At 43.9% G+C, this 24724-nt stretch overlaps 2 protein-coding genes across 2 annotated transcripts; both read right to left on the reverse strand.

The window, feature by feature from the left end:
- Nucleotides 1-467: 467 nt before the first annotated feature.
- LOC132454393 (cytochrome P450 4V2-like) lies at nucleotides 468-9492 on the reverse strand. The gene is made up of 11 exons (XM_060047719.1): nucleotides 9179-9492; nucleotides 8295-8407; nucleotides 8020-8105; nucleotides 6539-6729; nucleotides 6264-6333; nucleotides 5941-6067; nucleotides 5404-5583; nucleotides 3442-3544; nucleotides 1821-1955; nucleotides 1259-1438; nucleotides 468-803 (listed from the first exon to the last, which is right to left on the reverse strand). The coding sequence occupies exons 1-11, from the start codon at nucleotides 9369-9371 to the stop codon at nucleotides 643-645; spliced, it is 1539 nt and encodes a 512-aa protein (XP_059903702.1). The 5' UTR covers nucleotides 9372-9492; the 3' UTR covers nucleotides 468-642.
- Nucleotides 9493-11237: 1745 nt separating this feature from the next.
- Nucleotides 11238-19580, reverse strand: tlr3 (toll-like receptor 3). The gene is made up of 5 exons (XM_060047718.1): nucleotides 19083-19580; nucleotides 15265-15765; nucleotides 14431-14625; nucleotides 12469-14315; nucleotides 11238-12101 (listed from the first exon to the last, which is right to left on the reverse strand). Exons 2-5 carry the CDS (start codon nucleotides 15736-15738, stop codon nucleotides 11870-11872), a joined length of 2748 nt encoding a protein of 915 aa, XP_059903701.1. The 5' UTR covers nucleotides 15739-15765; nucleotides 19083-19580; the 3' UTR covers nucleotides 11238-11869.
- Nucleotides 19581-24724: the final 5144 nt, after the last annotated feature.

Here is a 24724-nt window from a genome sequence, read left to right on the forward strand (position 1 = left end):
GAGAGAGAGAGAGAGAGAGAGAGAGAGAGAGAGAGAGAGAGAGAGAGAGAGAGAGAGAGAGAGAGAGAGAGAGAGAGAGAGAGAGAGAGAGAGAGAGAGAGAGAGAGATTGTAGTTAGTCCAGTCCTAAGCGAGTAGCGTAGGTTTGTTGAGCAGACAGTGTAAGGTGTGGTGTAACTCTTAAAAATGGCAAAAGCGAATTACAGGTGCGGGTACACACCTGTAATTCTGTGTACCCACGATTGGGTGGGGGTGCCCTCCAAAACACAATCACGTGAGAGTCCCTGACAAACTGTCTTTGTGTGTAGCGTTGGATTCACAAGTGCACAATGTGTGGGTGAAAGTCGAGGCAAAACCCTGAAAAAGACTTAGTCAGTAGGCTCACTCTCCAAACGCAAATGTTGAGTGACATTTTTTGATTACTGGATATACTTTACACATTTTTTCACATCAAATGTCCTCTTACAATTGTGGCCACAGAACATTGCATTTATTATTCAAATTCAACCTCAAACTAAAAGTATTGCTGCTTAATCAAGATGCAGCTCCTCTGTCTTAGTCGAGGTGAGAGGTTTCTCCTCATCGGGAGGGGGGAACAAGCTTCTGGCAGCTCCCAGAGGAACAGCATGGGACCACCAGAGATCTACTCCCTCCTCTCCAGCTTGATGAGGATGCCGTTCGATGGCCGCAGGATTAGATCTGCGAAGGGTCGGAGCTCCTCCCGTTTCTGACACGCCTCGATGTTGAAGGAGCGCAAGATGGACGCCAGAACCACTTTCTCCTCCATCATGGCGAAACGCTGGCCTGCGCACGGATACAAAAGAAGAACAACGATTCAAACCAGATTTTTAACAAACACACAAACATTTTCACGACTCACTCATGACGTGTTCCTTTTCTATTCTTACCCCTTCTCAGGAAGAGTTCTTTTAAGTTTGAGTGTCGTTACAAACTCATGTCGCTACATTTCCATTTCCATTCAGGGGATTTAGCTGCCACTTTTATCCAAAGTGTCTTACAACCGTTCATTCACACATTCACCCACCGACGGCGGAGTCAACCACTCAGGGTGACAGCCAGCTCGTCAGGAGCAGTCAGGGTGAGGGCGTCTTGCTCAGCGACACCTCAATACTCAGCTAGGAGGAGCCTGGGATCGAACCAGCTACATCAAAGGCAGCACCATTTACGACGTCCACCAGACTGTCCAGCAGATTGAAACCAATCCTCCATATAACCCCAGCGACTCCTTCCGGCCTTACCGATGCAGTTCCGAAGGCCAGCAGAGAAGGGTATGTATGCGTATGGGGGTCTGCCGACGGAGTTCTCTGGCAGGAAGCGCTCTGGCTGGAATTCCTCGGGGTTGGGGAAGTAGCGGGGGTCCCGGTGGAGGGCATAGGACAGGACGATGGCGTTGGCTCCTTTGGGCACCTTGAAGCCGTCTGCAGGCAGAGACACAGTTGGAAGATTGGGGTCACGCTCAAAATGGCCGCCAGTTGTGATAGATCGTGCCACGTGTTTATTTAATGTCAAATTACTACATAGTTATTGATGATGAAGTGAAGAGGCACTTTATTAATCCTAGATGGGAAACGTGGGTGTTACAGCATTAACACAGGACAGTATTATAATTAAATGACATCCCCATTTCATTCATTTCGCTGACACGTTTATTTAAAGCAACTCACAATAAGTTAATTCAACCATGAAAATACAAGCCCTTCACACCCAGTCCTTTCCACCTGGGAGTTGAACACACGCACCACTTATACATCATCCGGCCCCACCCCGAAGAACTGCAGAGCTTGTGTGTTTTCTGCTTACTAATGACGATGTCGTCACAGAGTGTCCGGGCGAATAAGGGCACTGAGGGGAAGATCCGCAGGGACTCCTTGATGACGCAGTCCAGGTACTTGAGCTCCTTCAGGTCCTCCATGGTAATGGCTCGTTTGGACCCGCCTGAGCAGAGGTGCAAAGTGTGAAGCCCATTACCGGTGATTCATATTGTAGCAGTATGATGCTGTTGCTCTAGGTTGGAAGCAGATACCCTTGTTTAAAGTTATATTACTAGATATGCAGGGGTCTCTTATTTTGAAGGAGCAGATTGGCCAAATTAACAGAAATTCGGGAACGTGTTAGTTTGCGCTCTCTCTGTTTTGCTGACTTTGAATGAGAAGAAGATGCAAGGCTGGTGATAATGAATAGGCCATCCTCTACCCGGTCGTCAAAGTGTCTTTGATTAAAATACACAATGCAGAGTGAACCCCGCTACAATAATATTATTTCTTTCTTCAAATTTCTTTATTAGGAGTAAACCCTTGAGATGAACCCATCTTGTTTTCAAGATGAAAAGCGGTTTGCCTGTTACCAAGTATGTGTCATATTACTAGGTGGGCAGCGGGTCCAAGCCAGAGGATCCATATTTTCTGATAATCTCACAGGTCTTGTATGGCCTTGTGAGATCATCCTGATATTCAAGTATGCCCTTTGCAATGGATTTCAGTCTGGCCGTGGCCTCAGCAGCAATTCATTTCCACATCAGAATATTGTGCTATAAACTCGAGCCAATCAGATTCATTCACTAAGTTAATCTGATTAATTTAGTTGCTATCTTTGCCCTTGTCGAATCCGGTTGGAAGTAAAAAAAAAAACATCTTCCCTTCCGAGAAGTGTTCAAATTTATGCAAATCTTTAACATTGTTATTCAGTCAGTTTCGGATAAAACCGTTTTGATGGCTCTGTCAATTTTTACAATTTATTTTGGTTCTGCTCTTGTTTATTTGGATTCAGCAGACTGCAGCATTCTTATCAGTTTTTAATCTTGGGAGAGGCTTTTAACAGGCTCGAGGCCAGACTGATCTTCAGAGAGGAACAGAATGGGAACTTGTGAGATCAGGATTGCCTCACAAGGTTAACATTTCTACACTAATATGCCTGAAATTTCCGCAAGCGCAAACATAGCAAGAGATGTGCTGTGTTGTGCACAAACGAATCCTGGAATTGACGTGAATGCTGGGAATGCAGCTCTGGCCTACAAGATTATTGTGGGGCAGGTTACGCCTCATTCATATTCATCTTATAACGTTCCAAGGTGCAAGGGCAGAACCAGAGGTGGTGGGGAATGTTTGCATCGCACCTGCTCTTGCCACAGGCTAATCTTTTTTACATTCTGGAACTAGAGCGTGGAACAACCTCCACACGGCCCGAACTAAACAAACACTCTGTTTGTTTTGGCACACATTTCCTGGGTACCTATTTACACATAAACCTATACCTCAATCTTCTCTAGCTCTGATCCTCTCTCTCTCTCTCTCCCCTGAGAGGAAACGGATCTCTTCAGCGATGAGTAAGAGGAGGGGGCCCCGTGGGTCATGGAAACAGGTGATGTCATGAAAGTGAGGAGGTGAGAGGAGCCATTATGTTTATTTTAAAATCATTTTTTTACCGAAAACCTCGTCGATCTCCCGATGTACCTTCCTCTGCACCTCTGGGTGTGAACCCAGCAGGTGCACGGCCCAGTTCATTGCGGCGGCGGTCGTGTCATGGCCCTTGGGGGACGAAAGGAAAACACAATATTAGAGGAAAGCAAGAGAGGTGTGAGGTGATTTCCCATGAAATGTCCCCCAGGCATCGGTGAGCAAGACGCCCTGACCCCCAAACCTGCACGACTTCTGAGATCATTAAGCCGCTTTGGATAAAAGCGTCCGCTAAAGGGTAGTGTATCGACTAGGGGTGGTCCACACCCAGCCGAAAGGTACTGGCTTCAATCCCCAAAGTCCAAAGCCTAACTTGTAGGCATCCTTGAGCGAGATGCCTAACCCATACCAGTTCCTTCATAACACAGATGAAATACATCTGTCTGTGTTTTGATTGTGGTTAAATAACCTTGTGACACCATATTGATAGTTCACACATGTTTCTCTCTGCTGAAGCCCCCTCAAAGCCTTTTCTAAACATAAGAAAATAAAAGGAACAATCCTTTAGAAGGAAGGAGTTACAGGTCATGAAGGACAAGGAGTGCCACAGTCCACGTCATTTCCAAACATTTGCGGCACTGGAGAAAAGTGTAGAATATTTCTAAACTAGCGCGCAATATCTTTTTTTATTTGATGTATATGTGTTGCTGGATATCTTTCTTTTATTATTGCATCTTTTATATTCCATGGGCTGCTGTAACAAGTTAAATTCCCTGTGTATGGGATGAAATAAAGTTCTTATCTTATCTTAGAGGGGTAGATTAGCTGGAGCAACAGATAGAGCAAGGGATAGTTCAGAAAAAGTGTCAGACTCATAAAATGAACAGCTGTGTTTTTCGATCTAAGTTAATCGTCTTAGTTCATTTGAAACTCTTTGATGCCACGCCAGATGCACCGGTCTTGGTCATCCAGATGTTAACTGCATCATCTAAGTGCACAGCACAAGACAAAGTACTGCAAATGCAAGTTAACTTTATAAAGGCTGAAAGCTTTTGGTCGTTCACAAATCTAGTGGGCTCAGTGTAGTGTAGGGCTTCCTAGTAGCAGGTTTGTACAGGACCTTGGTCTTCTTTGTGCTGATTCTTAGGCCAAAGGACTGAGGATAAGGGCTCATACTGTCCTGTCCTGTAGTTCTTCATTTAATCTCGCAGCCAGAGCACAGATCAGCAAACAAACGTTATCGAATAGTGACTTCCTGTTTTGGCTTGTATCCTCTGCAGATTGAAAGCCCGCCGTCAAAACCATAGACGAGGCATAACCCAGTGTTGTTGCTTTGAGTGTGTCTGGCAACATGGGAGACATCACCCTGCTGAAGAGCATCGGCACTATGACCCCCTCGTATCACTCCATTTTACGAACTCAACTAGCCATTGCGGAGTTTTCGCATTGTACCGATGAACTTGTCTGGACACCTGTATTTGGCCTTGATTTTTTTATAGGCCCCCCGGGCATTTCTTTTCGTCTTTTCCTCATCTGCTCCTTTCCAGTATTGGCTAGCCGGGTCTCAATAAGGACAGCAATATCCACAGTGAATCCAGCTACCTCATCTCAGCCCATGAGGGCGGTGCGTCTCTAATGTATTTTTGATCAAGAAGTGTCCGTCAAACTGGGCAAGTTCCAGTTACCAACAGAGAGCTTGACTTTTGGTGGGTGCAGGTGTGCGTCTACAGCCTCATGCGTATCCATACGTGCTGCTTTGTGACTCGTCCACACCACAGGATTTGGATAAATGACGTGATAAGGGGCCACACACACACACACACACACACACACACACACACACACACACACACACACACACACACACACACGGCCCAGCAAAGAAGAATATAATCACACATACACTTGGGCACACACACATGCTTTCCCCTAAACAAATACACAAACCCACACATGCACCCACACCCAGGTCGGTCCTAGAGGCTCCTCACCTCGAACATGAAGGTGTCCACCTCCTCCTGGATATCCCTGTGGGTCAGCTTGTTCCCTCCCTCATCCACCGTCTTCAGGAGCATGTCCAGGAAGGCCCGCCTCTTCCTGGTCCCGTTCTCCGGAACACTGTCAGAGTCCTCCTCCTCCAAACGGAGTTGGTCCGCCCTCTCATGAATCACCTGGGGGGAGAGAGAGAATAGTAGGGAGGGAGAAAGAGAGACACAGAGGCGTGACCATCCTCAATAAACCCCTTTTTCACGCTTGACTCTTTTCCACCCTCCAGTCTGTCTTGGATAATAGGTGTGGGATGAGATCAGGGTTGTGGGTTGCTAGGGAGGGGTTGAACACATGATTTATTCTTCAAAACTAAATTACCGGACCCACATGATCAAATCATATGAGCCTCCTTAGGCTGTTGGCTATCAAATGACTCGTTGGAAGTCTTGGATGTTGGAGTGTCCCCAATACCAGATACAGCTTCTTCTATTTATTCTTTCCTCCTCTAACACTGTGTTAACAGTGGAGATAGCACTCACGTTGGAGGTGACTTCATGGAGGGTCTTTAGTCTCCGGTTGTGCTCCAGCCCCTCGCCGAAAAGGTTGTAGCTGACGTCCCACCAGAACCAGGGCGCCTTCTGCCTCCGAAGGATGATGTCACTCATCCTTGGAAAGTGAGAGTGAAAAACGTCATGAGAAACGTCATGAAAGGCTTCAAATGCATCAATGTGAGGCCTTTTTGTGTGTGTGTGTGTGTGTGTGTGTGTGTGTGTGTGTGTGTGTGTGTGTGTGTGTGTGTGTGTGTGTGTGTGTGTGTGTGTGTGTGTGTGTGTGTGTGTGTGTGTGTGTGTGTGAGACTCACTTGTACACACTCTGGACATAATTGGATTCTGAATTACTTTGGGCATACATTTTCTTCCCCATTGCAGTCTCTGAAAGACATTCGATTCAAAATGAAAGAATCATACTTTTGTACACACACACACACACACACACACACACACACACACACACACACACACACACACACACAGTTCAAGCACCCTTTATTATACAACGACAATAAAAACGTTCTACTTGGACCACCAGGGCACTATAATTGACAAGCCAGGGACAGTCTTAAACTGTCCTCCTCACCACAGATGATGTCCAGCGCACACAGGGTAATGGTTTGAAAGCAGTCAAAGGGGCCCTCCCCCACCTCCCTGCCAAGCTTCTCCACCAGGATGTCAGCCTGCTCGTTCATCACCTCCAGGAACTCCAACAGGATGGAGAAGTGGAAGGTAGGAGTCAGCATCTTTCTTCGCTGGCGCCACTTAGGCCCGGTGCTGTACAGAAAAGGGGAGCCATTTGGCCATTTGGAAATCATTTTGTGAAACCTAGCCTGACCTTGGCTCTCTGGGGCAGGGTGAGGCTGCAAAAACGAGCTATCAATGTACAAAAGGTTAAACCAGCCATCCCCACACACACTCGGGGAGATCTCCTAAATGGCAGCATGGTCATTGGATCAACATCTTCCTCTACCACTGTCTTCCAACTCTACAATAAAAAAGGTTCACCATCACCACACTGTGACCTTGTTCAGGGGGAGCCCAGTAAAAGCCACCTAGGTTGAGTGGGGCAGCAACCCAGGTGACTTGTAGCAGCAAACATGCTACAAATACAGTATATTGTCTGCATTGCTCTGCAAAAGTACAGTTGTGAAAGGTGTAAAGCAAACTATGAAAAACAAATGACACGCATACCATGTCAGATTATTCATGAAATTTTTATCATGTGTGACAACACAACATTGTTGTGTACTGAAAAAGCCATATTTACTGTAACGTAAATCTGAGCTATGAGGTTGGACAATACCTCTAACCACCTCATGGGGGAGTTAATCCCACCACATCAATATATTCAGCATGGCACTTTGGGCAGTGCTACATACAACAACAAGATTAATCTGTCCATGTAATCCCCGGGATAGGTTTTGTGGATTTGTTTTTGGGTTGGAAAAGCACAGAGATATGGTAGTAATAATTAGAGAAATATCCAACTGGAAAAGGAAACAAACGACTATCTAAATGATCTTGTGAAGAATAATTAACTAATTAAATGAGGTCACATTACAGAATAATGATGTGACCTGATGAAAAAGATTACAAATCTGCATATCTGGAAGCGGGGAAAATATCAAGGGGTGCGCTGTATGCCACACAGGTCAGTATGTAGCCTACAATGGACTCAATGAACTCAATTGCAATAGCATTGGTTCTGAGCATGTTGTACACGTTCAGGGAGGCCATGGTGGTGGTTAAGCACAAGATAATTAAAGTAATTGAAAGCAAGCTCTACAATAGTAGAGGATATTACACTCAACTGACATTTAGAACAACATCACTAGCACACAGTGCTAGTGATTTGATTCACCATGTGTAATAAAGTATGTAAGACGTATTGAAAAAATGATGTAATCTATGTTTCTTTTTGTGATTAATTTGATATTGTGTCTTTTAATGCAGGGCCGCTGTGGTTGACTGTATTGTTTGTTTAATGTGATAGCATTCAGAATGGTACAGCATTTTGACAGTAGTATAAGTATAAAGTATTCATGTGTTTGTCGCTGTACATACCTTGTAAGTAAACCTGTGCCCAGCCATGGGTGAAGAAAGGTGTATAAGTGGGCCTTGTCCATGTGAACTGAGTTGTTCAGAAGAGCCTAAATCCATGTACAATAATTAAAAGAAATGAAATAATTAAAATCAGATTTTTTTTTTTTTTTTTTGGAATTACAGTACCGAATCCCATGCAAAAAAACAAAAACAACATAGAGAAGACAATATTGTAGGTAGGTAGACTTTATGTCTCACTGTACTGTGATTTCAGAACAGAAACGATGTGAATGTACCTCAACCGTTTCCGGGTGGTAGAGCATCAGCATGGGGACCGGTCCGAGCCATATTTTCAACAGTGGACTGCTACGGAACTCTTCTGTCGCCTCAACAATTTGGCAGAAGAAATCTGGAAAATACATTCAAACATATAGAACAGAAACCGGCTGTGAGTGTTCAAAGTGATGCACCTTGAGAACACACGTCCCTGGCATTCAGGGGGGTTATAGTATATTGCTCCAGGATGCCTATACGGTAAACTTTGTGGATCGCAGTATGTTATTGGCTGGCCGTCAGAACACAAATGTCCACAACTTCTACCAGTCCATAACCATAGCCAACACAAGCCAGGGCGACCTGCAGAGGTACTATTTTGATTCCCATTTAATGCAATGCCAACAAACCGTACCCAACATGCTGAATGTGAATGAGTGATTAGCATAGGTAATTCTTTATAGGTAATAACCTGCTGTGACCTCAGTTGTAGCTCCTCAAATGAACAGCTTTACCACACAGTCAACATGGGGATAATAATAGCGTGTCAAGGCAGAGTGGTGGGGGTTCTGTCCCACTACTCCATAAATTGCTGAACAGTACAACATATTCAAGTCAAAACTGAAAAGAGTATATGATACACATATCATTAAACTGCTGGTACAAGACGTCTTGCTCAAGGCAGCCGACATTTGGCTTGCATAACCTTTTGGCTGGGATTCAACACCTGCTACCCTAAAGTGCATTTGTTTTATCATCCAGGGGATCCTTGCTGTTTATCTATCCAACGAGGGGTCCTGCTTGGGCAGATGAAGGTCATACACCCCTTGCCTAAACCCCTCTGCACTCTGCTAGCCTCTTTACTCCATTGAGTTTCTAATTTCAGTGAGAGTCTCTGGTTCCTCACCTCCAGCATTTTTTTTTAGAATCAGCGCGTGTCCAATGAAGGGGTACGAGGTTCCGAACTCTGGAATACTCCTCAGCTGATAAAACTGGAGAAGGTGTCCTGTGAGCAGGCGGTAGGTTAAGTAGCTCAGGATAGCCACGAAAACACTGGTTGCGACTACAGACGCTGAAAGATCATTGAGCAAAAATGCCATATTCACACTCAAAGCATGTCTGAGGGGAAATAGATATGAAACAAAGCGATTACAACTAAAAGTACCACTCCGAACTGCGTGTCAGGAAGGACGCTTGCCCAGTATGCTGTTATCTATTCCGTTTGCCGGTTGGACTCTTGGACCTGTTGTTTATCTACCCTCCCTTTGGTGTCAAAAGGCCTTTACCTTAATGCCTTATCTCATCAATGGCGTTCATTGTATAGTATGTTATTGTTTCATAAACATTAAGTCATTTAGCAGACGCTTTAATCCGAAGTATCCAATCCTCAACACAATAAGATGAGCCGGGAATCGAACTAGCAGGGTGGGGACACGTCCCCTGGTCCCCACGTAAATCTACGCCCTTGAACTAGCAACCTTCCAGTTCTATACTTTGTCATTTATTAATGTTATTCTGTGTCTAACTTGGCTGCTGGATGATGTGTTTGGTGAAGAACAGGGGGAGATCTTGTTAATGGTTTAATGTAAGCATAATCTTGTACGATTCAATATAATTTTATGTTGACAGAATGTTATGTGATACATTTTCACCTAAAGCAATCACAACATCAGACATTACTTTCCAGTCAGGTTGCAGCTCATTATATAAACCACTAGATGTCAGAATGATTCTGTATTTTACTATATACTCCTGTATTGAGCAGTCTCCAAAAAGTCTCACAAAAGAGAGTCTTAAAGGTGTCATTGCATCGTTTTTTCAATAAGTTTGCGGCAATAGTAGCAATAAATGCCCTGTGAGTCGGTTTTGGGGGAAAAAATGCTCTGGTATCCTGCTTCATGCTGTTCTAGTGAGGTGGAGGCGGTGGGCGGGGAGGAACGACATGATTTGGGCTCTTAATCATGACATGCAAATGTCTCGCCTCTGATTTGCTAACAGCACTGTCCGTCACAGTAATAAAACCAATTAAACTTCCAGAGAGACTCAGGGAGAAGGAGAGAGAGAGAGAGGGAGAAGGACAGAGAGACATACCGGCGCACCGGCCACTGGGGTACCAGTACCACCGTGCCCCGGCCACGGTAATGTCCAATCCAACCATTTCTTCCTCAACTCTTCTTTCTTGGCCAAGAGATGCAACATTGATTTGTTATCGCCACAAATATCACAGGCACAAACTAAATACTGTCTTTACACCTTGGCTTGCCGTTGCAAGCCAAGGTGGGCAAGGCCATGAATACTTATTCACCAATTGACGTCAGTTGGTGAGGCTTTTCTGATAATGGATTTGCTCGTTTATGCGTCTATTTTCTTTTATTTGCTAATGCAGGCAATCGAGGTAGAATTATCATTCCAGGTGTAGCATGCATATTCAGCTGCATATTCAGAGTGACCTATCGGATTTCAAAAGGAACAGTACTATATGGTTTCTCGGGGAAGGACCTCTTTAATATTAAAAAGGGGCACAAAGTATTATCAGGGAATAAAGTACATAAATATGTCTAACAATGTAAGAAATTATTACCAAATTATCAAAAAGTAGAGAAACTAAGTCTAATGTCATAAATATTAAGAAGGGGCACAAAGTATTATCAGGGAATAAAGGACCTTAATGTTTCTATAACAATAAAAACCGGTATTCACAAATGATCAAAAGGTAGAGAAGGGGTGGAGCATGTGGCCTGATCTGAATATGTCCCACAAGGTGTAGTTCTGCTTATCAACCTCCCCATGATGTCCCAACGCACACAAGAGGAGAACTAGAAGTTCTCGTGACATGCATTTCCCCTCTTCATGACCTGTAGATCCTCTTGAAATGTGTTTCAAGAGCATTAATTAAATACATAACCTCTGACTTAACCTATACATAACAAATATGTTTTATATTTGTGGAAAAACAGCAAATACCATTGCACATTTATCATATTTTTTATGAATTAAATGCATGAGACATGCTGCCATGGTATAGTATAGTAATAGTAACAATGAGAGAAATAACCAACAGGAAAAGGGATCAAACGATAAATCGAAACAATCTTGTTTCGATTATTAGATTAAGGTTACATTACAGATTAATGATGTGACCTGATAAAAAAAGATTACACAACCTCTTATCTGTATACAAGTAAAAACATTATAAACAACATCTGGGGTAAAGGAGAGACCTAGCCTTTGGTATGGTGTCTCATATTGACATGGGCTGGCGCAATAGCAAACGCTGCGCTGTATGCCACAGGTCAGGTTATACAAGAACACGCCGCATTGGTCCTGAGCATGTGCACAAATACCAACGAGGGAGGAGTTGTAGTAGTCGTAGGGAGGGTGAAGCAACACAGGGAGGCCTGGGTGGTGATTAAGAACAAGATCATTGAATGGATTGAATAATAGGAGCACAAAGCATTGCATTTATTAAATATTATGCGGAAAGCATTTCAATCCGCTGGCAAAAAAATAAAAACATCTTTGAAAATGACAGCTCTTCACTGGGGACAATCCCTTCATCTTCCCTTCTTAAAGAAAACGACAACTGCAGTTGTCGTTTTCAGGGCTTCGGCGTGTTGGTCGTCCCCAGTGCGATGTGCAGCTTCTCGTGGAAGGCCGGGATCCTCTCCTTGTGGACGGGCCAGTAGAGGAGGCAGCGCAGCTGCAGCATGCCCCTGCGCAGGAACAGGGAGCGGGACAGCCTGTAGTCATTGATGTCCTGCAGAAAGACCAGGATCACAGCGTCCCGCCTCTCCTCCATCACCCGGTGAAGAGCGTGGTGGGCCTTGAATCTGGACGCCATGAACGGAAAACCGTTAGGGGAACAAGAATCATGTTAGGGTGACCGAGAGAAAGAATGGAAAGACAGGGACACATGTTGACAAACATGTCAAAAGCATGGTGGTGCAAATTCTTTTAACATTTCTTGGACTTGAGATGGAACCAATCAGCTGTATCTTTCACCTTCCATCCCCTTGTCTCCACACTATTGGTCCATTACTCACTCATTACAACATATATAAAACATATTTAGTTAACCTGCTAATTTATTTAATATATTTAAATTCACTGCTAGTTGTTACTGTTAGTTGGGGTACATGTATCTGCTATATGACGTAAAAAATGTATGATCATTTAATAACGGAACATAATATTTACCCTCTACACCAATGATCATTGAGGAGACTCTCCGTGACAACAAACAAATACTTTCGTGATCTTCTCATGTTATCCACAATGGCTTCAATGCGGGATGTGCCGGGCAGAAAATCACGACCCTCCATGCAAAACACATATCTGTCCGTTTCCAGAGGAAGTAAACTACGCTCCACCCATTTCTGGTCTTCATCAGCGTGTATCACATACGCGTCGAATTCAAACTCCCTTCCTTCCTCAACTTTGGCATCGCTGAAACCCAACGTGCGGTTGATCAGGACATTCCAATAGAACTGAATCCTCCAACCTTGAAAGCGAACCAAAAGTGCGCCTAACATCAATGCGATGACAATGGTGCTGCTGAGTATGTACAGTGCCTGGAATGGAGTGGAGTCTTTGCAGGACAGCAAGTCAAAGTCCATGACCGAGCGGTTGAAGTAGGCGAGCGGGGTGTTGCACGTGAACTGGTCCTTGCCTCCCGTCAAGCTGGCCTTTGTCGTGTTCAACCATGTCACGAACCACAGGATGCTCTCGCAGGTGCAGTCAAATGGGTTCCTGCCCATGTCCAGTAGAGTGAGGTTCTCCATGGCTGGTTTGAACACCTGGGGCCTCACAGATGTAATCAGATTTTTCTGGATACTAAACGTCTGCAACGATAGCAAGTCCTCGAAGACCGAGTCCTTGAGGTTGTTAAGGAGGTTGCCTGTGAACCTCATCTCTTTAAGCTTCTTTAACCCTGTTAGTGCATCCGTAGGGATCTCATCCAATCCATTGTACTCCATGTTTAGGACAGTTAGGTTCCCCAGGTCTTTGAGGAATAACACCGGCCCCCCGACATTGGCACTTTTCCACACACGCGCCAAGTTATTGTGCTGCATCTTGAGTACCATTAGGTTCTCAAGACCCTCTAGCATGCGCGCATTGATGTTGGCAATGTTGTTGTTGCTGAGGTCAAGAACTTTGAGATTCTTCAGGGGAGCAAACGGAGATGGAACCAGGTCCAAGCTGCCGGTCAAGGTTCTGCCCAGTGTCAGAAGACTCAGCTTAGGAAGCTGGACAAAAGATAAGGACCTCAGTTCAACCTTCTGGCGGTTGTTGGAGAAGAAGAGTTGTTCAAGCTGACCCAACCCTTCAAACTCTGCCCCTTGGAGAGTTTGGCTGATGAAATTAAAGTCCAACAAAAGAGTGGTGAGATTTGGAAAGGCAGAGAAGGAGCCGTTGCCGATGCTAGTGATGGCAGTGGCCGTCAGGTTAACCAACCTGAGTGGGGATGCTGCGAGTGACACAAAGGTCTTTTCGGTGAGGGACTTGAGGGATGTGCAACTGGACCAGCCAATGTAAAAGTACTGAAGACTTGTCAAACCTGTGAACGTGTTTTCTGTGATTGAGCGAATCGCGGTGTGCTCCAGTATTAGGGTCTCCAGTGCAACCAATGGGCTAAAGGTGTAATCGTCAATGATTGATGTGGAGGATGTTTGACTTTTCACCAAAGCCTGTCTTAAGTTGAGTTCTTTCAAACTTTCGAGCCCCACGAAGGTATCCTTGGTCAGGTGCTTGAAGTTATTTTTTTCCAAATGGAGAGTTTTTAGTGTTGGCAGCCATTGGAATGCTCCTTTTTCAATTGCAGACATTTTATTACTTGAAAGATCCAAAATAGTCAAATTGGTTTTATGTAGGCCTTTAAATGTTATGTTGGTGAGTTTGAGAAGAGTTGCATTTTGAAGAGACAGGGTGTGAATAGCTGTGTCTGATAGCTCTGTGCAAAGTTTAGTGATCTGAGATGCCAAATTGCATCCATCCATTTTCAAAAAAGAAATATTGGCAATTCGTTGGAAGCATCCATCCTCAAACTGTAAGTAAGGAAAAAAAACGAATTACCACAGTGTAAACGCAAAGTTAACAGAGATCCACTGTTTATACAATAATAGGGAACAGTGACATTAGAATTTCCTTTTATTTCCGTACCTTTTTAAGAGGCAGATATGACAGGTTAAGGACAAACAGCGACGGTGAGCGACTGAGGAAGTAGAAGTCCTCTTTCTTCAGGGTAGAAATCGTATTATGTGACAATGTCAGTGCCACGAGACGAGGGAGCTGGGGTTTAGATCCCAGCTTGGCCGTCAAAAGCATGTTTTTGGATACATCGAGAGTTGTCAGGTTCTGTGAATTATACAAACAGAGAAACATGACAGGGTTTATAGAGACAGCGGCTTCAAAGGGACATTGTCATCTATTTCTTGTACCATCATAATCATCATCATACTATAAGGGGATGGTATATGGATTGGAGGACCAAAACTTAAAAATACCTGTAATACGCTTGTTTTTATTAACTGCTAGTTTTTCTTGCATTCATGCTAACCCCTTGTGCTTACCGATCGAATTTGCAGTGCAGTGCACACTGTGAAACCTGCCTACAAATTACTTGTTACTTAGCAGTCTCACCAAGCCCATTTATGAAGATGAAGATGTGACGCTCCTGTGCTGTTAAAAAATGACTAGAGATTTAGTAAAATACATGAAGAATAAGGAAACAAGCAGTTATATAATACCTATATGTATCGGTATAATAACATAAGAGCACACATTTTTATTACTGCCTGTATTCATGCATGTTTTAGTTTTTTAACCATGTAATGCATTTATATCAACAATTTCCATCGGCTCATTGATTTAAGGGGAATGCCCCAATCCTCCCACAGTGGCCTCACCCTTCCCTTGCTATGATCGTACGATCCAAACGTCCAAAACCTTCTGAAGGCCTAAAAAAAACAACAACGAGGTTGTGCACCTCATTACCTCGAGGGCGGCAAACGGGTCAGGCCATTTGGCCTTCAACGCCAGCCTGTTGCTCGCCATGTTCAACACGGTGAGCTGGACGCAGCCGCTCAGGTCCTGATCCCGCAGCACGTGCACTTCGTTGTGCTCCAGGTTCAGCGTGCGCAGCCGCGACAGCGTCTGACACAGGCTGGGGTCCAGCTTGGTGAGGCTGTTGAAGGTGACATCCAGGTCGAGGAGCCCGGCGTACCGGGACAGGTTGGCGCCGGGTAGGCCGGTCAGTCTGTTGTGGGACACGTCCAGGCGCGTGATGTTCTGGGGAAGGTCCTGGGGGATCACGTTCAGGTTCATGTGGCTGCAGTCGGCCGAGGCGCCCCGCACGATGCAGGCAGTCTTCTTTGGTTCCGAGGCCGTCCGGCCGTGGTTGGCGGCGGTGAGGTGAGCGAAGAGGGCGAGGCAGCAGAGGAGACGGTTTGCCCCGTGTGGGAGAGGCATCGTGCTGGAGGACGGTTGAATGAATTACTGTGGGCGAGAGAGTGAAAACGCACAACTTTTAATGGTAGCCATCTAATAAGAGAGTACAACAGGAAGATCATTTATGTTTTAGGATGACATCGTTATTTTGGAATAGGACAGATGTCAATTCTGAATTCTATCATTCTACTGTATATTCAACTTGTAGAAACTCATTGTCAATTTATCAAGTTGAAATTCGGACGCACGCCTATGTTCCTGCAATAGAGGCTGCAGTTTCAGGACCGCTGTTCTAGGACCCTAGTTCATCGTGACAGTGACTTCGGGACGTGAGTATAGTTTTCCTTTGATGGATACCTCATGACTCATGAGTAACTCAAGAATAACGAATAAAACATAATGAAGCACAACACGTAAGTAACACGTACCTAATACCTAAATTTAACCATATCGAACCTCATAAATTAATCATCTCAAACTAATACCACAAATTAATCATCTAACCAGCCAAATTAAGTAATATCAATGTAGAACTTAACCTACACGTATAATTTGCAACGCCCTCAATGAAAAAGTATAAAATAATAAGAAGAATCATGATGATAATGTATTGCATTGCATCTATAAAGCACTTTTCATAAGCCAAGCCTTTCAAATGATTCTGTAATTCACAGATGTAATTCACCTAGCTGCCATCATTTATTTTGCATGCCTCAGATCACCTCTGGGAGGCTCTTGACCCATTGGAGGTGGGTGGAGACAGGGGAAGGATGACATAGCCATCTGCCCTGATGGAGAAGATATCCCTGCCCAGTGCAGTATGCCCACAGCACAACAGGCAGGGAGGGATCCAGCAGGCCCTTCCTTCCAGCTGCTTTCAGACTTTACAACCGACACTGCTGACTGCTACACTCATGTGTAATATCAATATATATTATCCTGTGCAATATCAATATTCCCTATGTTCAATAATGTGAGCTCAACCATTGAGACTGTTATATATATATTAATTAGTGTTTTACCTGCCTTTGCACAATACCCTTTTGCTGATGTAACCCTGCACATGTCCCTGGTGGGATTAATAAAGGATTATCTAATCTAGTCTACCGGTAAATTAGTCATTTTTGCGATTATTTAGAAGTTTCCTCTTTCCTTACAAAGGTTAAAGGGGAACCCCTACTTGCTACACAATGTATCCCTCTATAATTCACAGGTGTTTTATTTGCAGATACTTCCGATTAAACTTCAGATCATACCTAATACCTATTTTGACAGATGAGCCATGTGTACATTTACTTAAAGGAGCATTTCACCGGTGGAGGCATGAATATGTATTGAAATTGGGTCCTATATGTAGTCGAATAATAAAATTAAATTCTAATTTGGTGCAGTCTTGACCGAGAAAAGGCAGAAAGTGACTTTTTGGCGCTTGTGGATTGAAGACAACAACTCCCACCATGCACAGCTTCGCTGGCGGCCACTCCCGCTGATCATCTCCGCCTATCGGACACCTCCTTGTTCCATCTACTAATGGAACAAATCAGCGTGGAGCTTGAACCGACGTCACTAGAGTAGTGACGTTTGCACAGAAGCATACGGCCGAAATCTTTCTTTATTCTGGGTGGAAATAGTAACATAGTTACGCAATTAAATGCGTTTATGTAAACATTTTTAGCGAGAAATGTGCATTTTAATTTCATAATGTTCGCTCGTTGAATGTGAAGGATGTTTGGTTTGATAGTTATGACGAAGAGGGAACGCTCCATTCACTTGCATGGACAGCGTCTCTGGTTGCTAAGCAACCTCAACGTCTTGGCGGACTATCTGCTGATCAACACTACGAATGCTGGAAACACACCAGACACACCATGTGAAGTTATTTAACCCGATTATTGCGTTTGGGTTTCCTACCTCGGACTCCTAAATCCAGCGCAGCCACAGGCGCGTTGAACCATTTTTGTGACACACAATGATCAAGCTTCAAGTTAGGCACGTTACACGCGTTTGGTGTGGCCGTAGCCCGTGTCCACCAAAAGCGTTTTTTTATGCGGTTTCACCCAAAAAATCGGCTTCGTGTGGACGGGGCCAAGAAGGCGAACACACGTCACCAAGACGGGAGACAGCGCCAGGCGACTTACGCCACTATCTGCCAATGGATCGTGGATGCCTGGGCTGATATAACAGTCTCAACTGTGGTCCAAGCTTTCACAAAGGCAGGAATAATCACTGAACTGCCAGGCAACAGCAGCGACACTGACTCGGATAATGACGAGAGGGATCCGGGCATGTTGGATGCCGTACTCGCCCAACTGTTCAATTCGGACACACAAGAATTCGAGGGATTCGTAGACGGGGAATGAACTGAAAAAGTGAGCTTATTGTTAAGAGATATTGATATTGATGAGATATTGTTAATATGCACATTAACGTTTGAACATCGTTACCATGGGAGTGACCGGAGTTGTCAGAACGCATAATAAAGTTTGACTTTATCTGACTGTTTTGTTGACATTCCCTTTAGCACAGCTCGGTCTAGTCGATGCATAACGCAACCCCAGTCAAACGTTTGACTGCAGTATCTTCTATTCTATGCGCCTTATAATCCGGTGCGCCCTATGCATGAAAACAGTTCTAAAATAGGCCATTCATTGAAGGTGCGCTTGATAATCCGGTGTGCCGTATAGTGCGGAAAATACGGTAGCCCTCGTTTGTATTTCTTTCGAAATGGTGAACTTTTGCATGGAGCCATCTTCTATGTCAGATCCAGTACCCTCCGCCAATGTACTTCAGTTTTATCAATATCTTAGCTTCAGACGCTGTGGATGTTAGTTTCTGCTGGTGAAGTCCCACCCACTGGCACTGCTCTAATAGGTCTGTAGCGTCAGTGGGTCCCACCCCCTAGAGGGGGGTGGGACTAGTGGTTGTAGTCGTACGAGAATCATCCCCTCTTACACTTCCTGTTTTCTTGTACGCAAAAATCGTCATATTGCGTCATAAAAAACAGGAAGTGTTGGAGATCGATACGGATCTCTCCAGTCTCTCCAGAAAATAAGGAAATGATGCTAGACCATTCAAAAATATGCGGGGGGGGTTCTAAAAATACAAAGCTTATGTGAAATGGGTGAAGTTGCCCTTTAAAAAAACGCCGTTGGTAGAACCACAATACTTAAACGATTAGACGTTAAGACCACGGGAGATCACTTGAGTCAGTCTTAAACACAAATGGTCCTAGAAATGCGGTAGGAGTCCAGTCCTGAAACTGCAGCCTCCGCTTTTGCAGGAACAGACATGTTTTGATTTGGCGAAAGCATGAGAGGATTTAGCCTACTCTTATCGGTTAAATGAACAAGCAAAGTTGGAGTTACCTTATTTGTGTTTAATGTTGTTTGTTGCGGGAGGGAGGACTCTCAATTGGGGCTGCAGTTCACCCTCGGAGCCCATGGACCTATGTCGGAGAGCCACCTTCAGGAGACTTCCGTACTCTCTTCTATTCCGGAGGAAACGAAACTCAGAGGATCTGGAGACGAGCCATACAGACGGTTACTTGTGTGTACAAGTTTGGGAAACGTCATCTTTAGAAACGTTAGTTAAACCTTTTCCACTTCAAATTCAGCTCGCAAGCACTACATTCGTCCACAGCCACATGCAGCAGCTGTTGCAAGTTGGTGAATAAAGACACTATATATAACCAGATTCAGATTGTGTGTCACATTCTATGTAGGCATACGATGCAGTTTAACATAGTAACTTCCGGTTACTAACTGTCATACACCATTTGATCAAAGGGGGGATCACAGGCAGTTACAATTAGACACAAGAGCTGTTCGCTGCAGAGCTGACTGGAGTATTGTTATGACCTAGTCCAGGTCCAGCGCTATTTCCAGCTCTACTTTAAAGGTCCAGGTCCAGCCCCTCCCACTCTCAGCTCCAGGCCAGCCTATCCATAACTCACTCACTCGCTCACAACGTGTTGAAATATGAAATAAGTTAATTAATGTTGAGTTAAGGTAGAACCACAGCCTGTCTAGAACCCGATATAATCACTGCTTTGTCGATTATTGTCGCATTGGTACATTGTTACGATGCATGCAATTTACCAATTACTTAGTCAAAAATGGCCAAAAAAGCGAATTCCATAACCTGCGCTGACTGACGTTTCAACACATTTATATGGATATAGCTACACAAACATATTCAACCACTAGAGAGCAGCAAAATGCAACGTAACGTATAGTCCTACATTTTTTAACTATGTTTCAGGGACTAGGAAGTAAGGTATTCAGTATGAAACGAACTTGAAGTCTAACATCGCAATCATGGTGGCCTTTCTTCCCTTTTTAATTGTAATAGCTTGTCTGGGAAAAGGGTTCATGCAAAAAAAAAAAAAAAATGATAGGTACACTATTGGCCATTTCTATGGAACATGATTATAGCAGGAGATGTGCATACCTGATACCAGGTCTATAAACACAGTGACTAATGCAGTCATGTTGAAAGCACAGGAAAACAAACATTGCACCAAATTACCTCAATTTCCCTTCAGAGTTTTATAAAATAGCATCTTATAAATCCATGCCAGTCTAAATAAAATAAAAAAATGTGCATGGTGGGAATTCATGACATTCACTCGCTTGGATCTGGCAGTGATTACTGTAATTGTTATTATTTTGTCTTACCTCTAACAAACCCTTTGTATTAACTCAACCAACTCCAAAAGCATTGATCAAAGGGTGTTGTTGTGGATGTACTCTCTATCAAGATGTTATTACTAGGATATTATGATTACTATTATTTGTAGAGGATGTCTCATGGCTTCTTTCTGACTACATATCATATATGTGAATACTGGCAGGCCTACTGTAAACTTTAATGGAGCCACAACTTCTGAATACCTTTTGAATATTTGACATCCTTTCCTCAGATTACAAGCAATGGAAGTTCTTTCCTGGTTCAGTATTCAGACCACCTGATTGGTTTAGCCCCCGGTAAGCCAGGGCCAGTTTAGGGCATCTGGTTTACCAGGCGCCAGATGCTCTAAGGACTTTTGGCAAAAGTCCTTAGGACTTTGTGCAATAGTGAACAAAGTCCTCTCATTCATTATGGGATATCAAGCTCACACGTTAGACTTGGCACAACAGCAGCACGATAGGTTCATGCAATGCAACCAATACATTGGGTTTAAAGGTGTGTGTGTGAACATACCGTTTAAGTTTGTTTAATTGACCGCAACTAACTTAAGCAGTGGCATTAGGTGATGAGTACACAGCCAAGAGGTATTTTGCTGGCATGACCATAAGAGGAACGTATGAAGAATGTTGTACCTCCAGAAAAGGAACATCATGCACATACGCAAACACGTTCCCCCACACAGACACATACACACACACGCGCGCGCTCGATACACACACACACACACACACACAGCAGAGGAGAGGAGTAAGGTAACATGATTTAAGAGATAGGCATACAGGTTCAGGCGTACTGTCAGGGGCATTGCTGTTGCACTTACTATCAGTGTGTGTGATGTTGCGTGTGGATGTGTGCGTTGCGGGTACATGATTAAATGTAATCATTCAAAGGGATAAGTGAGGGTGGCAGCGGTGGCTGTTTGATTGAATGTGTGTGTGTGTGTGTGTGTGTGTTAAGTGATATGGTACTCATGTTACTGGGAAATCTTGAAACTGAAACTGAAAAAAATGCATACAATACAAAACTCTTCTTGTAAAAAGAGGGTACACTGTTTGATTTGTAAGCCCCTAGAACAAATCAAATGTTGAGTTTGCCCAACTGTGTGTGTGTGTGTGTGTGTGTGTGTGTGTGTGTGTGTGTGTGTGTGTGTGTGTGTGTGTGTGTGTGACGTGTGTGTGACGTGGGCCTGCAAACCCATATATGTTGTCATGTGTTGTAGTATCATTTATGCTTCTTAATAATTTCTCTGAGAATAAATGATCCTTCTTTAATAAGTTTACATGATACCAACCAATGTTCATTCAAATAAAAGAAAGACAGGGGGTGGGGGCCTGTCTTGCGGGTACCATAGCAACAGACGTGACCAGGCATGTTACAGTATGTTCCCTGTCTAACCACTGCAGGAGGCGCTGCAGTAGACCCTCCCCCGCCCCTTCTCCTCATGATGCTGACCAATGATGTTTAGAGGTCAGATTCACCATAGCTCTGTCGCTTGGGGCAGCCAGTGGGCTACATGCACACTGACATGTGGTGTGTTCAGCAATACACTGGTGGTGTAGTGTCAGTAAAGGGATGGATGATGAGAGTGAACCAGCGGACTCATGCTATACACACTGCCGCTTCTGAGGGGGGCCTGGGGGATGCACGGCCCGATTAAGTAAAACCTTGGCCCCTTCTGAGGCTCCCCTAAATGTGACGTTCAAAATAATTATTAGTGAATATTATTTGGAAAAGGATGATACACAGACTTATATTGGCACATCGATGTTCTTTGCAGCTAAGAAATATCTAACCTTATTTAATAATTGTTACAATCAACATGGCATTAATAAACCAACCGGATGAAATTAAAATGCAATTTAATTTCAATTGCAATGTTCTTTGATTAAAGATGTACCCTATGTTAAAGTTACATTTTATTCTAACATGTAAAAACGGAAGGATAAACATTGCTAAACACATATGAAATAAATGACCCTATATTCTAAAAAGCGACGGCCATGGAACCATTGCATGGTACTCCACATGGTTTCATGGCCCCTCGAACAGATCAACTGACCCCAGCCAGGCCCCCCTAGATGAAATGGCCCAGAACCGCCACTGGCCACACACATGAAGCCCTTGTGTCTGTTTGACAGTGAAGAAGAAATACAGATCACTTTGTATTCATCAGTTTCACAGCATAGTTTCTCATTCTTTCATGTTCGTCCCCATTTAATTTATCTGGATTTTTTAATTCCCTTATAAATGGGCAATAACTATCTTCTTCGCACGTGTTTTTTAATATTTCAATAGTAGTAATAATTTCATTGGTTGAAATTGATGGGGACTTTCTCAACGCCAGGCAGAGCGTGCTAGGTGCTGCTGACTCTGCTCCTCTCTCACTATGCTGAGACACTGCATCCTCCACTGGGCTTCACCCCACCTTTGTGCAGAATGGTGTGTGTGTGTGTGTGTGTGTGTGTGTGTGTGTGTGTGTGTGTGTGTGTGTGTGTGTGTGTGTGTGTGTGTGTGTGTGTGTGTGTGTGTGTGTGTGTGTGTGTGTGTGTACTGTGTACTGTGTGTGTGTGTGTGTGTACTGTGTGTGTGTACTGTGTGTACTGCTGGGACGCGTTTAATATCACAGACGGTTGAAAGCACTGTAAGCGTTGTTGTTGAGGCTAAGTTCCTGCGTCTTTTTACAGTTAGCACTCCTCAACCCCACATAACAAATGCAGGTCTTGCGTGGCTCCTGTCTCCTTTCCTTGCAGCTCTCTTTTCTTCGAACTATTCTTCAGCTGTTTGGTTTCCGTGGGAGGTTCTGTAAGCCACTCCTGGGAGCACTGGAATCGGTAGCTTTGCCTGTTCAACCATTGTCAGTCAACACTGGAATCCTGATCACTGCAGAGCAGATGGACTTGGAGACCCATGTTCTTGACCAAATACTTAATCAGTGACGGCTGTTGGAATATAGACCTACCTAACACTTATTACAACAAACACATATCGCTTGTGTTACAGGGCCTTTAAAGTTATCGTGATGGGAAAATATGACTTATGAATCAGGGACATCAAAAGAGTGGCCTTAAAAATAGGAAGACAAACCCAATGCTTGATAGATAGATGCCAACATAAATAGATACAGAGATAGACCAGTTATTAGCTAAAGCATTCATCAACCTCTTTAACGCATAAGCGGCCCCTGTGTTCATTGATTGCTTCCTCTCGCTTTCGCCAGGGACAGCTGTGTGTGTGTGTGTGTGTGTGTGTGTGTGTGTGTGTGTGTGTGTGTGTGTGTGTGTGTGTGTGTGTGTGTGTGTGTGTGTGTGTGTGTGTGTGTGTGTGTGTGTGTGTGTGTGCGCGCGTGTGTGTGTGTGTGCATGTGAGCGGGTGCATTAATGTAACCCTTGTTTGTGTGTGCTTCTGTGTGTGCTGAGTGGTTCTTGGCCCTCTCTGGAGGTCTTGGCAGACCTTCTTGTGAGTAGGGCTGAGTTCTGGGCATCGAGCACAGGCTTGAAGCTGCATGGCAAGTGGCCTTATCTCAGGCAGATTACAGATGTCCAGCCCCAGACGGAGCACATGGAAGGGAGTGCAGCATGCCAAGCTTAACTATAGCCTGGCTGTGTCACTGTCAACTGATTTAGTCTGTCAGAGATAGTCGCTGCTACCTACTTTCACCAGTTATTTTGATAAAAAGAGTCAGAGGTTATTTGAGGATATTTGTAATACATTAGGCCTGAGGTATAAGCTAGTTAACTATGTTCATTGACTGCTTGCACTGAAAGAGAATACTTTATAATAACCTTAGGTGTCTCATAGGACTAATGCCCTGCTGTAATAAATAAATAAATATCATGATTTAATTGGGTTGATAACAAGTTTGCTGACACTAACTTCTGAAAGGTTTTGATATTTGGAAGAATGTTCTTATTTTAAATTATATTGTCAAAATGGATGTTTTAAATATGTATATCCCGTCCTTACAAAACTGCGTCATCACACAGAGCTTTCCCATTGGGCCTGTAGTGGAATGCAGGCTGCAGACTGGAGGATTTGCAGTAATTCCATTGAGGAAACCAAAAGGTGGTACCACAATGCAAAAACATGGTTTAAGAATGCTAGCATAAGTAAAATAAATGATTTTAAAGAGAGTCTCTCTATCCTCTCTTGACTTCACTTCATTTCAGTAACGTTACATAACTTGACTCAAGTACAACATTCTTAAGCAAATAAACCCAACCTAAGACATGTCAAAGGAAGTCTAAGAATACAGTATGAGTGACATTCATTAGTCCCTTTACCGCCCCATTCCTGTTTTTCTTCCCTGATTTGATGGATC

Source organism: Gadus macrocephalus, chromosome 3 (genome assembly GCF_031168955.1).
Source record: "Gadus macrocephalus chromosome 3, ASM3116895v1".
NCBI lineage: Eukaryota > Metazoa > Chordata > Actinopteri > Gadiformes > Gadidae > Gadus > Gadus macrocephalus.

What these genes read in the sequence shown, in the direction of transcription:
- LOC132454393 (XM_060047719.1), bottom strand. Translation starts at nt 9,371, where the DNA reads ATGGCATTTTTGCTCAATGATCTTTCAGCGTCTGTAGTCGCAACCAGT. An exon ending in TCTAAAAAAAAATGCTGGAG is followed by an intron (nt 8,408 to 9,178) that starts GTGAGGAACCAG and finishes TGTATTTTCCAG; the next exon opens with ATTTCTTCTGCCAAATTGTT. An exon ending in CTGTGACGACATCGTCATTA is followed by an intron (nt 1,439 to 1,820) that starts GTAAGCAGAAAA and finishes CTCTGCCTGCAG; the next exon opens with ACGGCTTCAAGGTGCCCAAA.
- tlr3 (XM_060047718.1), bottom strand. Translation starts at nt 15,738, where the DNA reads ATGCCTCTCCCACACGGGGCAAACCGTCTCCTCTGCTGCCTCGCCCTC. An exon ending in ACCCGTTTGCCGCCCTCGAG is followed by an intron (nt 14,626 to 15,264) that starts GTAATGAGGTGC and finishes TATAATTCACAG; the next exon opens with AACCTGACAACTCTCGATGT. An exon ending in CATATCTGCCTCTTAAAAAG is followed by an intron (nt 14,316 to 14,430) that starts GTACGGAAATAA and finishes CCTTACTTACAG; the next exon opens with TTTGAGGATGGATGCTTCCA.